Below are 15,723 nucleotides of genomic sequence, written 5' to 3' on the forward strand. Positions count from 1 at the left end.
TATATTTTGAAAGTAAACAGTTTCAATTACTTAGGAAATCTCGTTTAACTTTTTAAAACTGATTATCCTAAAACTTGATTGTTTTTCTCTTTTTAGTTGAAAGAAACCGTAGTTTTTTTTTCAAATTCACTTTATTATTCTCAGATAAAGGGCATTGTCTCTAGAAAGGTCAAAATTTTTCTAACAAGAAATTTCCATTAAATTAGTTTGCATAGATTACCAAGCTATTGTTTTTTCTAGTTTTAAATTAAAATTTTTTATATATAGTATATAATAAAAAAGAGATATATACAATCTTTTAACATATTAAAATATTACACTGTTCCCAGAAATAACTGAAAAACATCTTTGGCGATCTAGTGATTTATGAAATAAACAAATATGTTTTGTTTCAGGCTAAGCTAACAGAAATACATCATTCTAATGAAAACTATTCCGGATAACAATAAAAAAATTCCCCTAAAGTCTAGTAGGGAAGTACTGAATTATTAGAGGAAGAAAAAAACGTAAAAACAGTCCGCAGAAGCAATACGGAGATATTAATAAATTAAACAAATTGAAAAAATCAAATAAACTTTTGCTTTACTAGAATACAATTTTGAGTCATCCCAAACTGGTATTTATCGGAAAGCAAAATATACATAGGAGCAATTTTAAAATCGATTTATTTCGAATAAAATGGAATGGCAGAAACTTTGGTGCAATCTCTTCGGAATTTCTCTCAATTTCATTCCTTATTATAAACATTGCGCTTGCACAAGATAATATATATTATGCCTTTTAACGTACACAAAACTGAGCCGAAGAATGCCGAATCTGTTCTACGTTGCCCAACTAAAAATAAAATCTAGAACGTTGATATTCTGCAATTGTTGGCTTTCGTTTACATTTTGAGTTCTCGCATTCGAATAGTTAAGACAATATATGTTAGCGAAGATATCAATTTAACCAGTATTGTAAACATTAAAGTTAACTGTTATTATTGTTTGTTTTATGCATTATACAGGATGAGTCTTAAATAATTGTGAGAATATTTTTTTCGGGGTAGTATATTTCGACCCCAGAAACACGTCTATTAGGTATTTTTCGCAAAAAAAATGAAAATTATAAGGTATTTTTTTTAGTTTTAGTTAAAAAGCATAATATATTGATAATATGGCAACATAGGTTATAGATTAAACTTACAAAAAAAACAGAAAAGATCCAGTGCTTCTCAAAATTTTAGCAAAAAATTGATTTTTTTTAATTTTCAAAGTAAAATAACTCAGTTATTTTGGACTTATTTAAAAAACGGTAAGTAAAATAACTCAGTTATTTTGGACTTATTTAAAAAACGGTAAAGAGAAAATATGTTTCTTTTATCCCGATCTACCAATCCTAAAAAGATTTGCACTTATTTCTGACTCACCCTGTAGAATGGCGGTTACAATTTTTTTTACAAATTTTGCAACTGTTTGTCTGCAGTATTTGCAGAGTAGTATTTTTCTAGTATATTACACTGTATTGTAACACCTATATTGTATAATATTCCACACAATATTGTAACAACAATATTGCTAACTAAATAAGGTTGTGTTGTAACAATATTGCAACTTCAAAAAAAACTCTCAGATGCAAAAAAAACGAGAAAAAAAAACGCAAGTGTTATATTTTTGTTATTTTTAGTTCTACTTTGATGATTTTTTTAGTAAGCTGTATATAATTATATCAGCTTTATGAACTTTAGTATTTGGCATATTATACAGGGTTAATCGAAGGGTTGTTTTTTAGCCTAACTTTAAAACACCCTGTGAAATAATTTCGTGTGTAAATTTTCCTAAAACATAATTTGGCAGTCAGAACCATGACTCTTGAGCATTTTATTTGCTGGTGTAATGGAAAAATTATTGATTCGTGATTATTGGTTACCTGGGTTAAATATTGATTTTAGTTCAACAAAATTTCGATTTTTTTTGAATTTCTGGAGCATCTTCTCGCAGTTAGTCAATTTACAAATGCGGTGGTCACATAAATAGCCAGATATTAATTCTCAAACAACGTCAAATATTTCAGAAGTATGCCAGAATTTTGCACACAACACTACAAAACACGAATTATCTTTATACATAGTTGTGAATTTTAAATACAAATAAATAAAACAAATTAATTTAACAATTTTTAAACAAATTAGCATTAAATTAATTCTAATACAAATACTTCAAATATGCTTATTTAAAAAATGTTGATTAAACGATGTAAGTATTAGATATTGTATAAAACAAAAATAATATATTTTGCATAAAAACAATCTTAATATCTTAGTGCTTTTATATAAATGTTATTATGCTTATAGTATACTGAGATCAAAAATAAAAAAAGATGTTATACCGCATCGCCTGAAAGGAAAACAATATATCTCTAATCTAGTAAAATTAAAATAAAAAATAATAAATATATCAAGAAAAATAACATCAAACAATCTACCTACTGTGTGGAAAAAATATGGAACAGAATGATGATTTAAATAGTACGAAAGCAAAGTGAAAGCTCTGGAAAGTAAGTTAATGAGATTTGAAATTGGGTCTTTACATAAAGAGATCAAAAATAAGTTTTCAACGATGTTTATAAACGTAATCTGAGCAACATGGATCAATACTTTTAAGACAATAGAAGAAATATTAAACTTTAGAGTTAGTTTGATTTAAAAAAAAAAGTTTATATATTTCTAATAGTTTTAACTGTAATTTACTACAAGATAAAAAAATCTTTAGTAAGAAGTAGGTATTAATAGGAAACAAAATTATTAAATGTTAAAGAAACAAAAATATATTATAAATTTGTAACCTTCACAGCAAATTATTATAATTACTCATATTCGTATAATAAATATAAAAGCACTGAATTAACTGGAGTAATGAGTAAATATTGTTAGATTTAATTTTGTATATTAAGATATTTAAGTGCCTGCAAATTGTTAATTTATTTATGAAATCTGTTTTCTATTTTCTTTCAATTTCGGAAAATCAAAAATTCCGCCAAAATAGAACCCCGAATTACACTTCAAACAAGTGTTTTGTGTATACTAAATAAACAAATCTTTGTTCCATAAAAGTATTTTGCCTGTTTTTCACACCACTGAATTTTCCATTGTGATTTTAAAATGACTGTTTTTGCGATGCATTTCCTAGAAAATTACTAAATATTGTAGCTTTTTTCAATATTTATTTTTTCTCGCATAATGTACATCATGTACCTTGTTTTCGCCAACATGTCGGTAAACTAAAATAGCTCAGTTTTTGCTAAAAATATGAAAATGCAGAGAAAATCCTGATTGATGTAACATAAACATTTGTTGCGTTTGTAGTATCGCGCTCAATTTATTTGACTCATACGAGCCAACTGGTTGAAAGTGAATATAATACCAGCTTCTTTTGAAAACAAGTACACATCAGTCAGTTAATCATGACTAACCTATTTACATAAGTGTGGTTATATCACAAAAATATATTAAAAAGTATAATGTATGCCAATCAAAAATATATGGTGTAAAATGTAATAAAATGGCTAAGAAAGTCTAGAAAAAAGTAAAAACTGCATATCTGCAGAAAGCTTTCAATCCAAAATGGAACTTAACAATGTTTAACAAGGAAGAAGACCGATCAGGGAACCTCCAAAATGATAGTAAGACCTAGTAATGAACTTTAGAGGAAGTGCTACAAGGAAACTAAAATTCAACAAGCAGTTTGCTTTCTACAAAATTATTTTATAACTGCGATTATGTCGATAAATTCTTCTTATTTTGTAAAATGCCTTCAATTGAAATGTGTCATACTCACACTAATAATTTTTCATTGTTTTATCGTATTCTCTCAGAGGGATATCTTCTCTATGTTATTTAAATAATACCTAAAAAATAATAATTCTCAACACTTGTTGATGCCTTAAATTACTTTTTTCTTTAAGAATCTTCCCTGTCTATTACGTTGAAGGTTTTAGCTTGACTTTGAACTGGTATTTTTCTCTATTTTTCCTTTATTTAAGCAGTTAATTTTGATTTGTATTGATCTTTGACAAAATATTTTCAAAACAACAGCAAACATTTTCGATCCTTGAACAAAAACTTGGATAGATACTAACTAAAGATACCTTGGATGATGGAGCACATGTCAAATGACTCCGTATTACATCGTAAGAACCAAAAGAAAGAGAGAGGGCTTCTAAGTATAATAAAGAAAAGGAAATTCGCATACTTTGGTGATATTCTCAGGAACGACAAATACCATCTACTACACCTTATCATCAAAGGTAAAATTGAAGTGAAGCGAGGTCCAAGCAGAAGACATTTGTCGTGCATTAGAAACATAAGAGATTGGACAGGAATGAAAGTTCAAACACTCGCCAGAACAGCAGAAAGACGAGAAGAATTCGCTGTGGTTATCGCCAATCTTCACATCTCAACAAAAAAGATTTGTTGTTGTTTTAACAAGAGACATATTTATATCAGTTTTTAACCAAAATAACCAAACACAACTTCCAAAAATAGATTTTAGAAGAATACCATTTAAAGGAATTTTATACTTTAAACAAATCCAACGGAAATGTTTAGTTTTAACGTAAAATTTTCAAACAATATCCAGGCATATTTATCCTTAATTATACAATATACGGCGCACCGAACGTACAATATCTCAGCCAGTTCGATTTTGAATTCGCGAAATAACGGATACATAAACATTGGCCAGAGACGTGCAAATCACGGAAACAAGCAGAGCAGTTATTCTCCTTAAGAAATTGCAAACCATTTTTCAAAAATTGAATTCTTGAAATAAGAAACAATTAATTCAGTTAATATTAAAGACCATAACATATACGGTTTTAAATTCGACCGATCCACAGTAGACACTCGAATTGAAGCTAGACTGCCGCCCGGTAGCTTCTCTGCAGTATTTCGTATAGATCGAGGACATTCAACCACCTGTTTGCATTTTTTACATTCAATGGGTGCTTTAATTGGGCTATCTTTGCAGTAGGTTCTGTGTTTTAACGGATATCGGTATGTTCCGATGTTCACTGATTTCCGTTTGGTTTGAAACCAAACAATGTTCAATGTAACATTTTACAAAAATAACATTGTTGGTTTTTAGATTCCTTTTTCGATGGAAAAATTACCAACTTTTCCAGGGATTTACATGAGGATGTAAAAAAGACATACTTTGGCTGTATTCCATTGTAACACCAGGTTATCCAGGTTGATAAACCGAGATAATTAAAGGTGATCAACTCAGTAACCATCAAATCACATTTTTAGACAACTTTTTTATTTAGATTTTGCTGAACAAATTAGGTAACAAAATATTCTCTTATGTTTGGATGCCAGCCCACCAAAAATATAGACGGCAATGAAAAGGCCCATTACAATATAGCTAGAAATAGATTAAAGTTTTGTGATTACAGTGATATAAGATATGGTTTTGCTAACAAATTGCTCGCTATTTTATGGCAAATCAAAACCTGAAGCTCTCCAAACCTTAATCAAAGCACGTGTATTTGGAATTTTTGGGTATGGCTTAACACGACAGGATCGGGCTAAGCTTTTAGGCAAAATTCCTGAAATATAATATATATTTCCTTCGACCACACCTGCTTCACCAGACCACGAAAAAATTAAAGATTTTCTTTGATTTAAGTAAGAACACTTTTATCAGGACACTGTCCACTCAATGAATACGTCAGTATATTGAAGCTTACTAAACAGTTTGATAAAATAGTAAAAATCTCAAATATTGTCGTTTTGAATTTCAATATTCGTATTATAGTACTTTTATTTCATGTTTGATTCTAAGATAACAAACAGAATTAAGCCTACCACATCTTCTTCTTCCACCACAATATACCAAAACTCTTTACTCTTAAGAGTCCATTTCACTAGTCCGAAAAAGTAGCAAAACAAGCGTTCGGCATTTAACGTTTTATGTAAAACTGGCTAGGTATTTTTACACAAATGAAGAAGGAAATTAAACATAAAGAATTATACTATATCCATATTGTAGCACATTTTTAGACAACTTTTTTATTTTGAAGATTTTGATGGTCAAACATCAACAAAATATTCCTTATGTTTGGAATAAATGTTCTCGAAAATAAAGACGTAATTTAAAATTCCATTACAATACGGAAATAGATTAAAGTTTTGTGATTACAGTGATATATAATTTATATGGTTTTGTAACAAATTGCTCGCTATTTTATGGCAAATGCTGAAGCTCTGCAAACCTTAATCAAAGCACGTGTATTTGGAATTTTGGGTATGGCTTAACACGACAGGATCGGGCTAAGCTTTAGGCAAATTCCTGAAATATAATATATATTTCCTTCGACCACACACCTGCTTCACCAGACCCCTGAGAGCAACTCGAACAGTATAACGTACTAATCATCTGCTGATGAAGCTAATATGGTTACCAAAACGCGTGTTCAGTGTTTAAAAGCAGTGTTTCGGTGTATTGTGGTGAATTAGTGTGTAACACTAAAGATTCCAACCCCCAACTGTAATCTATGTTATATGTTCCAAAAATAATTTTCATGCGTCATTGGAAAATGATGAAGAGGCGAATTATATTATAAATAGGTAAGTTTCTAAGAATTGGGCTTTCCTTACTTAAAATTTCATCGTGCGCCCCTGACAATGGCCGAGGATAAATGACCTAGCCGACTTGAACAGTGAGTGATAAACCGCGGGGAATTTTCCTTGAAAATGATCGAGAAAAAACCTGAATTAAAGTTCAACATCCACGCAGTATTGTGGCATTGTCAGAAGCGCTAGAAAGTCGAACGCGAATATTTATCCAATTAAAATTAGCACTGTTTGACGTAATTTTTCGTTCGATAGTTGTGTTACTTTTAAAATAGCGCAGATTTTGTGAATGATGTTTACTTTTTGTCGTGCCGCCTAAAAATGGCCAGTTTGATCTGGGTGATAGTACGTCACTGCGTGTCATAGAGGGATTACTTGAAACACGTACATAATTTATTGCTGAAAATCTCAGAGCAACGTCATAACTTACGCATTGCATTTAGTTTCAAGTACTGAGATGTACGTAACATTAGTATTGTCACACCTAGAATAGAATTTTCAAATGTGTCACGCCACTGCAATATGAACGAATGGTTGAGGAGAGGGTGGTAATATAGAACCCCATTTTGTTTTATTTTTTCTATTAACGACAAAAACTATACATGAGAAAGTTCGTTGTTTAATGATTTGTTAATTACTGAATAATAAAATTAACACCAAGAAAGCTACTTTGGAGAAAAGTACCAATTTCAATCAAAGCGCAATTTTCGCGCGTGAAAAAATATGCTTATAATATGGACCCCCAGAAATTTATCAGGATTTTTAAAAAAATGTAAACATAGGCAAAATATATGATTAAAAAAATACACAATATTGGAAATACAAAAATGTAATATTTTATTTTCATCAACGTTATCAACATTGATCGACAAAAATCGCAATTTTTCACAGTCCGCACACTCAAAGTGGGTCTACATTTCATACAACCTTGTTATCATAATTACAAATTATGTATATAATAGTCCCCCTGTACGTAATATGGAACCCAGTTCCAAAATACCAGCAGAAAAGAGGGTGCATATTAACAACAATACATGCTTTTGAAAATTGTTACGTTATATTTTTATAGATATCATTAATGATATTTCTGTAAGAAAACATTATGAACAAACCCTATATTAAACTATTAAAACACTCGAAACTTACTTACCACAAAATAAGTCAGAATTATTGTATAATATTCTTGGTAAAAAAGCTTTAAGAAACCTGCGATCAGCACATAGATCGTTTATAGCTAAACTAGCGACACGGCATAATATATTATAAGCATTTTGGCGTTTGTAGATGACTACTAACATAGTTTTAGTTACTTAGTACAAATGTCATCTGTATATAGTTCCATAATAAAAGAGGGGTTCCATAATATTAGCACGTTCCATATTACAACCCTTTCCTCTAACATTCGTCAGGTCTGTCTTCGGCTTTATAATTTTGCTCTTTCATTACACCTAACATCTAACATATCTCTAGATTTCTGTAAATATTTACAATTTTGAGAAAAAAGCAATATGAGTAATCCAAACAACATAACAATATATTTGTTATCCTACCAACATATGAAATTTCATCGCCTTGAAAGAATATCCACTTAATTTTCCTTAGAATTAACATTTATATTGTAAGAGAAAATATCGGTATTAAGTATTTTAAGTTAAGAGCGATTGTCATAGAAAACATTCTTCAGTTGTTATTTTCATTTTTTTTTTCTGTTGTTATTTATTAGATAATGTGTTTATCTCTGGATTGGATTATTACTTGTTTGTCTCGTTATAGTCGGATTTTGAACAGCTATTTTTTTCTGTTATATCTCACCATCATTCAGACATTTTCAACATTTTTTGTTGGCTAAGCAACTTTGTGTACAAACAGCCCTAGTATAAGATGTTTACATGCGTAGATTCTAAACCAAGTAGCATTATACCATAATTTCTTTATAAATTTTCCTGTTCCAGTGGTGCTATTTTTAAATCTCGAAAATAACTTTATCCAACATAATTACATATGAAGATAGTTTAACTACAACAGAACCTTTTAAAGGTAGAAAAAATGTTCATATCTAACTCTAGTAATCATATACCATTTATAATCTATACGAAATCAATACGATTAAAAAAAGGCTATTACTTTTAGTATTTCAAGAATTTTTTCTGAGAAAAATCTCAAAATATTTCAAAATATCGGAAGATATCCTGCTATAAAAATTCTTAACTTCTTGACTCAACCTTAAATATAGCCAGTACTGTTTACCGACCTTCACCTGTTCAAAATCAGTGTTACCATTTTATAATTGTTTACACCATATCTTTCTAGCGTTAATGATTATTAAGACCTCATTTTATGTATCTATCCACCTATTTGCCGTCTTTAAAAATAGATGTTTTCTAAACTTTCTTCCTCTATTTTTCGATTAAATAGTATCTAGGTCTAAATCATTTTCATTAATACGCATTGTTTCAATTATTAAAATAATAAATTCGGCGCTATAAACATAATGCCGTAAACTAAAAGTAAAAATAAGTCTATATATCATATATATTATTCTATTGTAGAAGGTATGTTATGATCTTTATTATGCCTAGAGAAAATTCTATTTTTAAAGCTAATGACTAACGATAGCAAAGCACTCTCCCATTCATTTAACAAACATTTTTTTTCTCAAAATACATCAGCTCAAATTTTATTTGTAAGCTTGTCTAGAAATAAACTAAGTGATATTGTTTGGTTTTCTGGCATGAAAAAATTGAGACCGGTAAAAAAGTGTTGACCCGAATTGTCGGTGAGATGAATTTTTTTCTGTACAAGATGGATAATATAAAATAAATGGAACAGTGTAAAAATAATAGAAAAGTTGATGAGAATGAGTGACGTTTCAATTGGAACTGACTAAATTTGGCATGGTCTCAATATTTTTAATATAATTTTTAAACTATAAATATATAGGTACTAATATTTTTTAAGTTTGAAATACATATTGACAAAATATTTACCTATGTAGGAATCTATTGCAGTTTATGTTAATTACAGATATAAATTCAATTCACATTTGATTGTCTGCTTGAATTGTTATATTGTGTTTAAATTGTTTTTTTTTCTTCTTTACTTTGTACTTTGTTGTGTTTTTTTTCTTATTTTGTATTTGTTTTTATTACTATATTAGTTTAGATTATATGTGGCCCATTAATAGTTAGGTGTAGAGTAGCTTACTAAATAAAATTAAAACTTTATAAAAAAAACAATTAAAAATTTTTAAATTATTTATTCTTGTTAGTTTAACGACCCTAACAGTTATGAAAGAAATGTGATTCCCACCTGTCTGACCGCCAAAAATTATGGATTATGTAAATTGTTTAAGCAATTGTCCTAGATTTTTTTCTAATAGTGTTCAATTCTCGTTCAAGGGCACTAATGTTTACAAAAGTTCATCTGTAGTCAAGGCTGATAACGGATTGCCAGATTATGTTAGTCACTAGAATAAAATAAAAAAAAAAATTTGTGGTTTAATTTATAGGGCATGTTTAATTATTATCATTCATGCATCATTTAATTATGACGCATTTTTGAAGCCTACTTCATGGCTAATATATTTATTAATAGGCGTTATTAAAACACTATTTTAAACTAAATTAATTTAGATAAACCTAATTAAAAGTAAGAGCTGTTTTCTTAATATTTTCTTAGCAGTATACTGTGTTCTTTTTTTTTAACGCATTAATTCGTGTTACATTGCCACTGAAACAAAAACCTTAAAAATTATTTATTTACTTATGTCATATTCTACTCATATAAAAATTTGCCCAGCCAACAAAACTCTCAGCATTTCAAATCGTATTTGTATGTACTATTTTGTTTATTAATTTTCTTACTGTTTATTAATATTAAAAAACATTAGTATTACCTCGTACTAGCTTGCTGACTTAAACAACATTGAAAATCTAACAATACTTGCTTGAAAACATTTTTATAGAAATTTGTATAAAAGTTTTTCATTAAAAAGAAATGTTCTTTATAACAGTCTGTTTTAATTTCTAAAATTACCATCCAAAATAAATATATGTATGAAAAGGATTTTAAATGGCGTGTGCGGTAAATTCTTATTAGTTGCCAAAATTTGTTTCGCAGCTACCTAACACGTGAACGAATATTTCTATTGACGTTTTTTATCATTATCTTTACCGAAACGATGGATTTGTAGTTTACTGTTCAATTAGGCGAAAAGCAAAAACGTCATTTATTATATCTAATCAAAAACTAAATTAGTTTAGCCTAACGCAACAGTTAACCTACTTACCAGTGTTACTCCTGTATTCTCCAATATATCTTCTTGTGAGGTATCGGACAGTCAATGCTGAAAAAAAAATATAAATTATAAATTTAAGTACATTTTACCAAATTATATATAAAGCGCATTTCACACATATTTTTATGAATAAAACTGATATTTTTAGGTTATCCATTTAACATACTAATATTAAATTTACATTAATAGTGTACACATAGTTTTAAAATATACACATATATATTTTTATTCAATTTTATTCATAATTTAACAAGGTATGATGAACATATTACTAGAAAAACTATACATTATTCAACGTCAAGAATAAGGTATAGTTTTTCTAGTTTAGCTTAAGAATTATATCGTATACAATATTTTCGACCTGTAATCATTTAGGATATTCTACTAGCCCAGCTGTTCATTTTTTTTTTCATCAACTAAAAATTCAGACGAATAAGTGAATTTTGCTGTTTACTAATCAAGAATAATATCATACCAATTAAACTTTTAATCAGGTGATTAAGCTTCATCGACACAGCGTTGCCCAATTTTACATATTTTCTTTTAATCAAACTATTTAGGGAATAAAAATGAATTAATTATAAATATAAAAACAGTTATTATTTACATCAACAAAACTCACTTCTTTAACAACACTTAAGAGGCATAAAGGGCCATTATTTACGGTATTCCCGTTCAAAATATTCTAATAAGGTTGCGATGAGTTTTTAGAAACGGCTGTTAAGCTGCGTCGCTATCTTGCGCACCCCGCACTACAAGCGGCTCTAAAAAAACAATTTTTGACTGCAAGGTCTGCTAGTAAAAAATTCACTTAAACCAAAAACTCTAATAAATCAAAACTAAAGTGTCAAAATAGATCAAAATGTCAGGAAATAAATAAATAAATGTGGCAACTTCGCATTTTTTACAGCAGAGGTACCACCTGAATCGCCAGTGAGAAATTTAAATTCCAGTTAGTCAGCCCGGCGCCGAATATTTCCATGGTTGGCAACAATAAATTTAATAATCGCGCCTTCTATGACGTAACTAAAAATTTATTTGGTATCGCTTATATTTTGTAATATTACCAATAAAATACTTGATATTTTAATATAAATTTTCTTGTTGCGATTTTGGAAATTATTTCTTTTTTACTTTCCAAAGCACTAACTATTTCATATAGAGGCACTGTAATATCTTTTGATTTTTGACACACTAGGTACTGATATTAAGTAGAAATGGTTAATTTCATTATTCGTGTAGACATATCTGCAAAAATGCAATAAATGTTCTTGCTTTAACTTGATTTATATTTTTTCAAATAAGAATGAAGAGTAAATATACCTCTTGTGAAATGTCACGTATTAGATATAACTAAGAAGAAAGTCATAACAGGACTCCATGGTTCAAACAATATAAATCCTTGACAAAGCAACAAATAACCACCATGTGTCGACTCAGATCAAACCATTGCTTATCCCGGTCACATCTCTATAAAATCAGAATTAATAGAGACAATTTGTGTCAGTGTGGAGAGGTTGCTGATGTCTGTCACTGTGTATAATCACCAAAAAAATCTTATACTCCTATTTCGACAATGAGATCAAAAACCGGCTTCCCTGCATGACATCCTTTTCAAATTCAACCAGACAGCACACATAAAACAAGTCGCTTTGTTTTTGAATGTTAGTAATTTAAAACTCTAAATATTTACTAATAACAAGCCTAACATTAACTTTATCAAGAAAAAAAACTAGCCGCCAATTTGAAATGTCATAATCACATTTTCTTGAAATGCACAGTAATTATTGGGACTTAGATCTGCTATTCGTAGAATGCATGCATAACTGAATAGTTGCAGAGCTTAAAGCAACCTGTTTAATAGCCTCAATAATTGTTAGTCGTTAAGAAAGACAAATCGGTGAAAGTTCATAAAACGTGACCACCCAGAAAAAAGATAAGCAGAAAAGTACTTTACCAGAATGGTCCTGGCAGCCTAGGCAATGCAACTCCCTCCTAAAAAGGAGAGTTTGAGAAGAAAGAAGAAGAAGAAACATGTTTTAATAATTTCTTAATCCATCAATTATATTGAATTATTTTAAAATGTTTTTGATTAATGGAGATATTGTCAGAAACTTTATGAATTTTTCCACATGCTATGCACGAAATTACATAGTTTGATAGTTTGACATCTAAAAATTATCAGAAAAATACAATTAACTTTTCAATTAAAATTACCGACAACAACTGTCACTGACAGACAATTTTTGAACAAATTGTTTCCAACTGGAAACAACGTTAACCTTGACACTTTGGTTTGGTCTGCAAGCAATTTTAAACGCAAACATTTATTTCCCAATACAATAGCGATGAATCTACGAAAAAAATCAAGGTTGGTATACGTAAGCTCTTTTTGATTTAAGATAACCGACGAACTGACCTCAACCCAAAACCAAAAACCGAAAATTAGGTCGAATGTTTCGTATATGCATAGCGCACGCAGAAAAGATCGAATGTACACGCAAAAATAAAGTAATAATAAAAATCGAGGCTCACTTACCGCAAGCCGACAGAAACTACCATTCAATCGAGTAATGATCTGAAAATAGCCTTCAAAAACATCGCAGAATAAACGCTTCCATAAAAAACGTCGAATGGATTTGACTGGTCTGGCACAAACTCAACATTAAATCTAATACAATGAAAACACTTCCTCATTCTCTTTGCTACCTGCTGAGCTGGCCACCGGCAAAATTTATGGATTTAACATTCGCGGGCTTCATAAAATAGTTTGGAATAAATATTAATACTATAACTAATGGTCTATTTAAAATACTTTTAGAATATTTAATAGATAGTCCAAAATTAATTTTCCTATTTTTTTAACTAATGGGACATTGGGATTATGTGAATAATAAATATTCATTGGTAAACTTGGCACTAAAAGATACCATAAAGTTGGGATCAAACATATTATTAGAATATTATTAAATTATTACGTCGTTTAAGAATTTAATTTCTGACATAACTTATTTAAATAAACATAATCTTAATATCAACGGTCCAAATATAAAACTTTTTATTTTCGTCTTCTTTGTTTTCTTCTCTCTAACCTCTCTTCTCAAACCAAACTTTGACACTAAGTATGAGTAAAGTATGATTTTAACTAGTAGTATATACAATTTAATAATAGTTATTTTTTATACATGACGATAAAATGGTATTTTGACCGAAAAGATTAATTCACGAGCGATAAAATCGCGAGTGAATTAATTTCGGGCGACGATAATGCAATTTTATCGTCGTGTATAAAAGAATGTGTTTTTCCATAGCAAGTTACGTTTTAAAAATATTCAGAAATTATTATTTCAAGGAATTTATTACGAGTAGAAAAAATATTGTGTTGGGTTGGCGTTGGTTTCTATATAATTTGACAAATAAATAAAGCTGTCTCTTTAGTTGTCAGTTTTGAGTCAATATTTTTTAATTCTCTTTCGTGTCAACTGCTGATTGAATTGGAGCCAGAAATGGCTCAAAACGAAATAAGTAAATTACCAATAGATATTCAGGTTGAGGCGACAAACGCCATATCCAAACTACTTCCATTTAAATCCCGAATAACTTATGAAAAGGAATACAAAAATTTTCAAAAATGGAAGCAATTAAAAAAACGTGCCAGAAGAAATAAAGTTTTTAACCTATCCTTGCTGTTAAAGTATCATTTAATCTACCCTTGCGGTTAAAGTAGGTACTATTTTATATACTATTTTTGATAGATATAAGGCAATTTTAACAGTTGCTATGCAAAAAAAATATTATTAGCATCAGAGTAATATAGATTTAGACTTGTAACAATCCAACTTACAGACCAGACAAAAAATTTTAATTTTTATTTGTTGGTTGTTTTTAAACACACAACTTTACACCATGGAAGGAATTTTATGTCTCTACAGGGTGTCTTAAATAAATGCAAATATCTTCAGGGCTGATAGATTTCCATAAAAGAAACATATTTTCTCTTTGCCGTTCAAAGGTCCAAAATAACCGAGCTAATGTACTTTGAAAATTTAAAAAAAAAAGATTTTTTTTTCCTATATTTTTGAGAACCACTGGATCTTTTCTGGGTTTTATTTCTTCTAAATTTAATCTACTACCTATGCTGCTAGATTATCAAGAAATTTTCTTTTCAAGCAAAAACTAAAAAGAATTCCAAAATTTTTTTCTAAAAATTCCAAATTTTCAAATTTTTTTCGGTTAAAAAACCTCATAATCGTGTTTCTGGGATCGAAATATACTACCCCTAAAAATATTTGCACTTATTTAAGACTCACTCTGTATAATTCCAACTTTCTGTTATTGAATGATACATAATCTTAATATGTGTAAATGGTTTTAGGGCTGGTATATCTCGATAGCTCTTAATATGTGCAAATGATTTTAGGGCTGGTATATATCGACAATCTATTACACCTTATCATCAAAGGTAAAATTCAAGGGAAACGAGGTCCAGGCAAAAGACAGATGTTGTGGATGAGAAACATAAAGGGTTGAACAGGAATGAATGTCCAAACACTCGGCAGAACAGCAGAAATACAAGAAGAATTCGCTGTGGTTATCGCCAATCTTCGCTGAGAAGAGGCACCTCAAGAAGAAGAAGATATCTCGATAAAAGAAATATTTTTTATCTACGTCGTCGTTTTTCAAATAAGCCCAAAAGCGCCGAATTATTTTACTTTAAAAATTAAAAAAAAAATCGAAAACACAAAAATTACAAAATATTTTTTCGCGAAAAAAAATCATATACATATTCCTGAGTTCCAATTATACCACCCCT

General features: G+C 29.4%; 1 protein-coding gene across 1 annotated transcript in view; it reads right to left on the reverse strand.

Moving 5' to 3' along the window:
• The window catches only part of LOC115882635 (ras-related and estrogen-regulated growth inhibitor-like protein), a 52,264-nt gene that overhangs the window by 22,594 nt on the left and 13,947 nt on the right, over positions 1–15,723 (reverse strand). Inside the window, exon 3 of the mRNA XM_030900826.1 lies at positions 10,902–10,958. Coding sequence (XP_030756686.1) covers positions 10,902–10,958 — 57 coding nt within the window. The remainder of the gene's footprint in view (positions 1–10,901; positions 10,959–15,723) is intronic.

The sequence above is a fragment of the Sitophilus oryzae genome, unplaced genomic scaffold (genome assembly GCF_002938485.1).
Source record: "Sitophilus oryzae breed Bouriz unplaced genomic scaffold, Soryzae_2.0 scaffold_1790_pilon_pilon, whole genome shotgun sequence".
Taxonomy (NCBI): Eukaryota; Metazoa; Arthropoda; class Insecta; order Coleoptera; family Curculionidae; genus Sitophilus; species Sitophilus oryzae.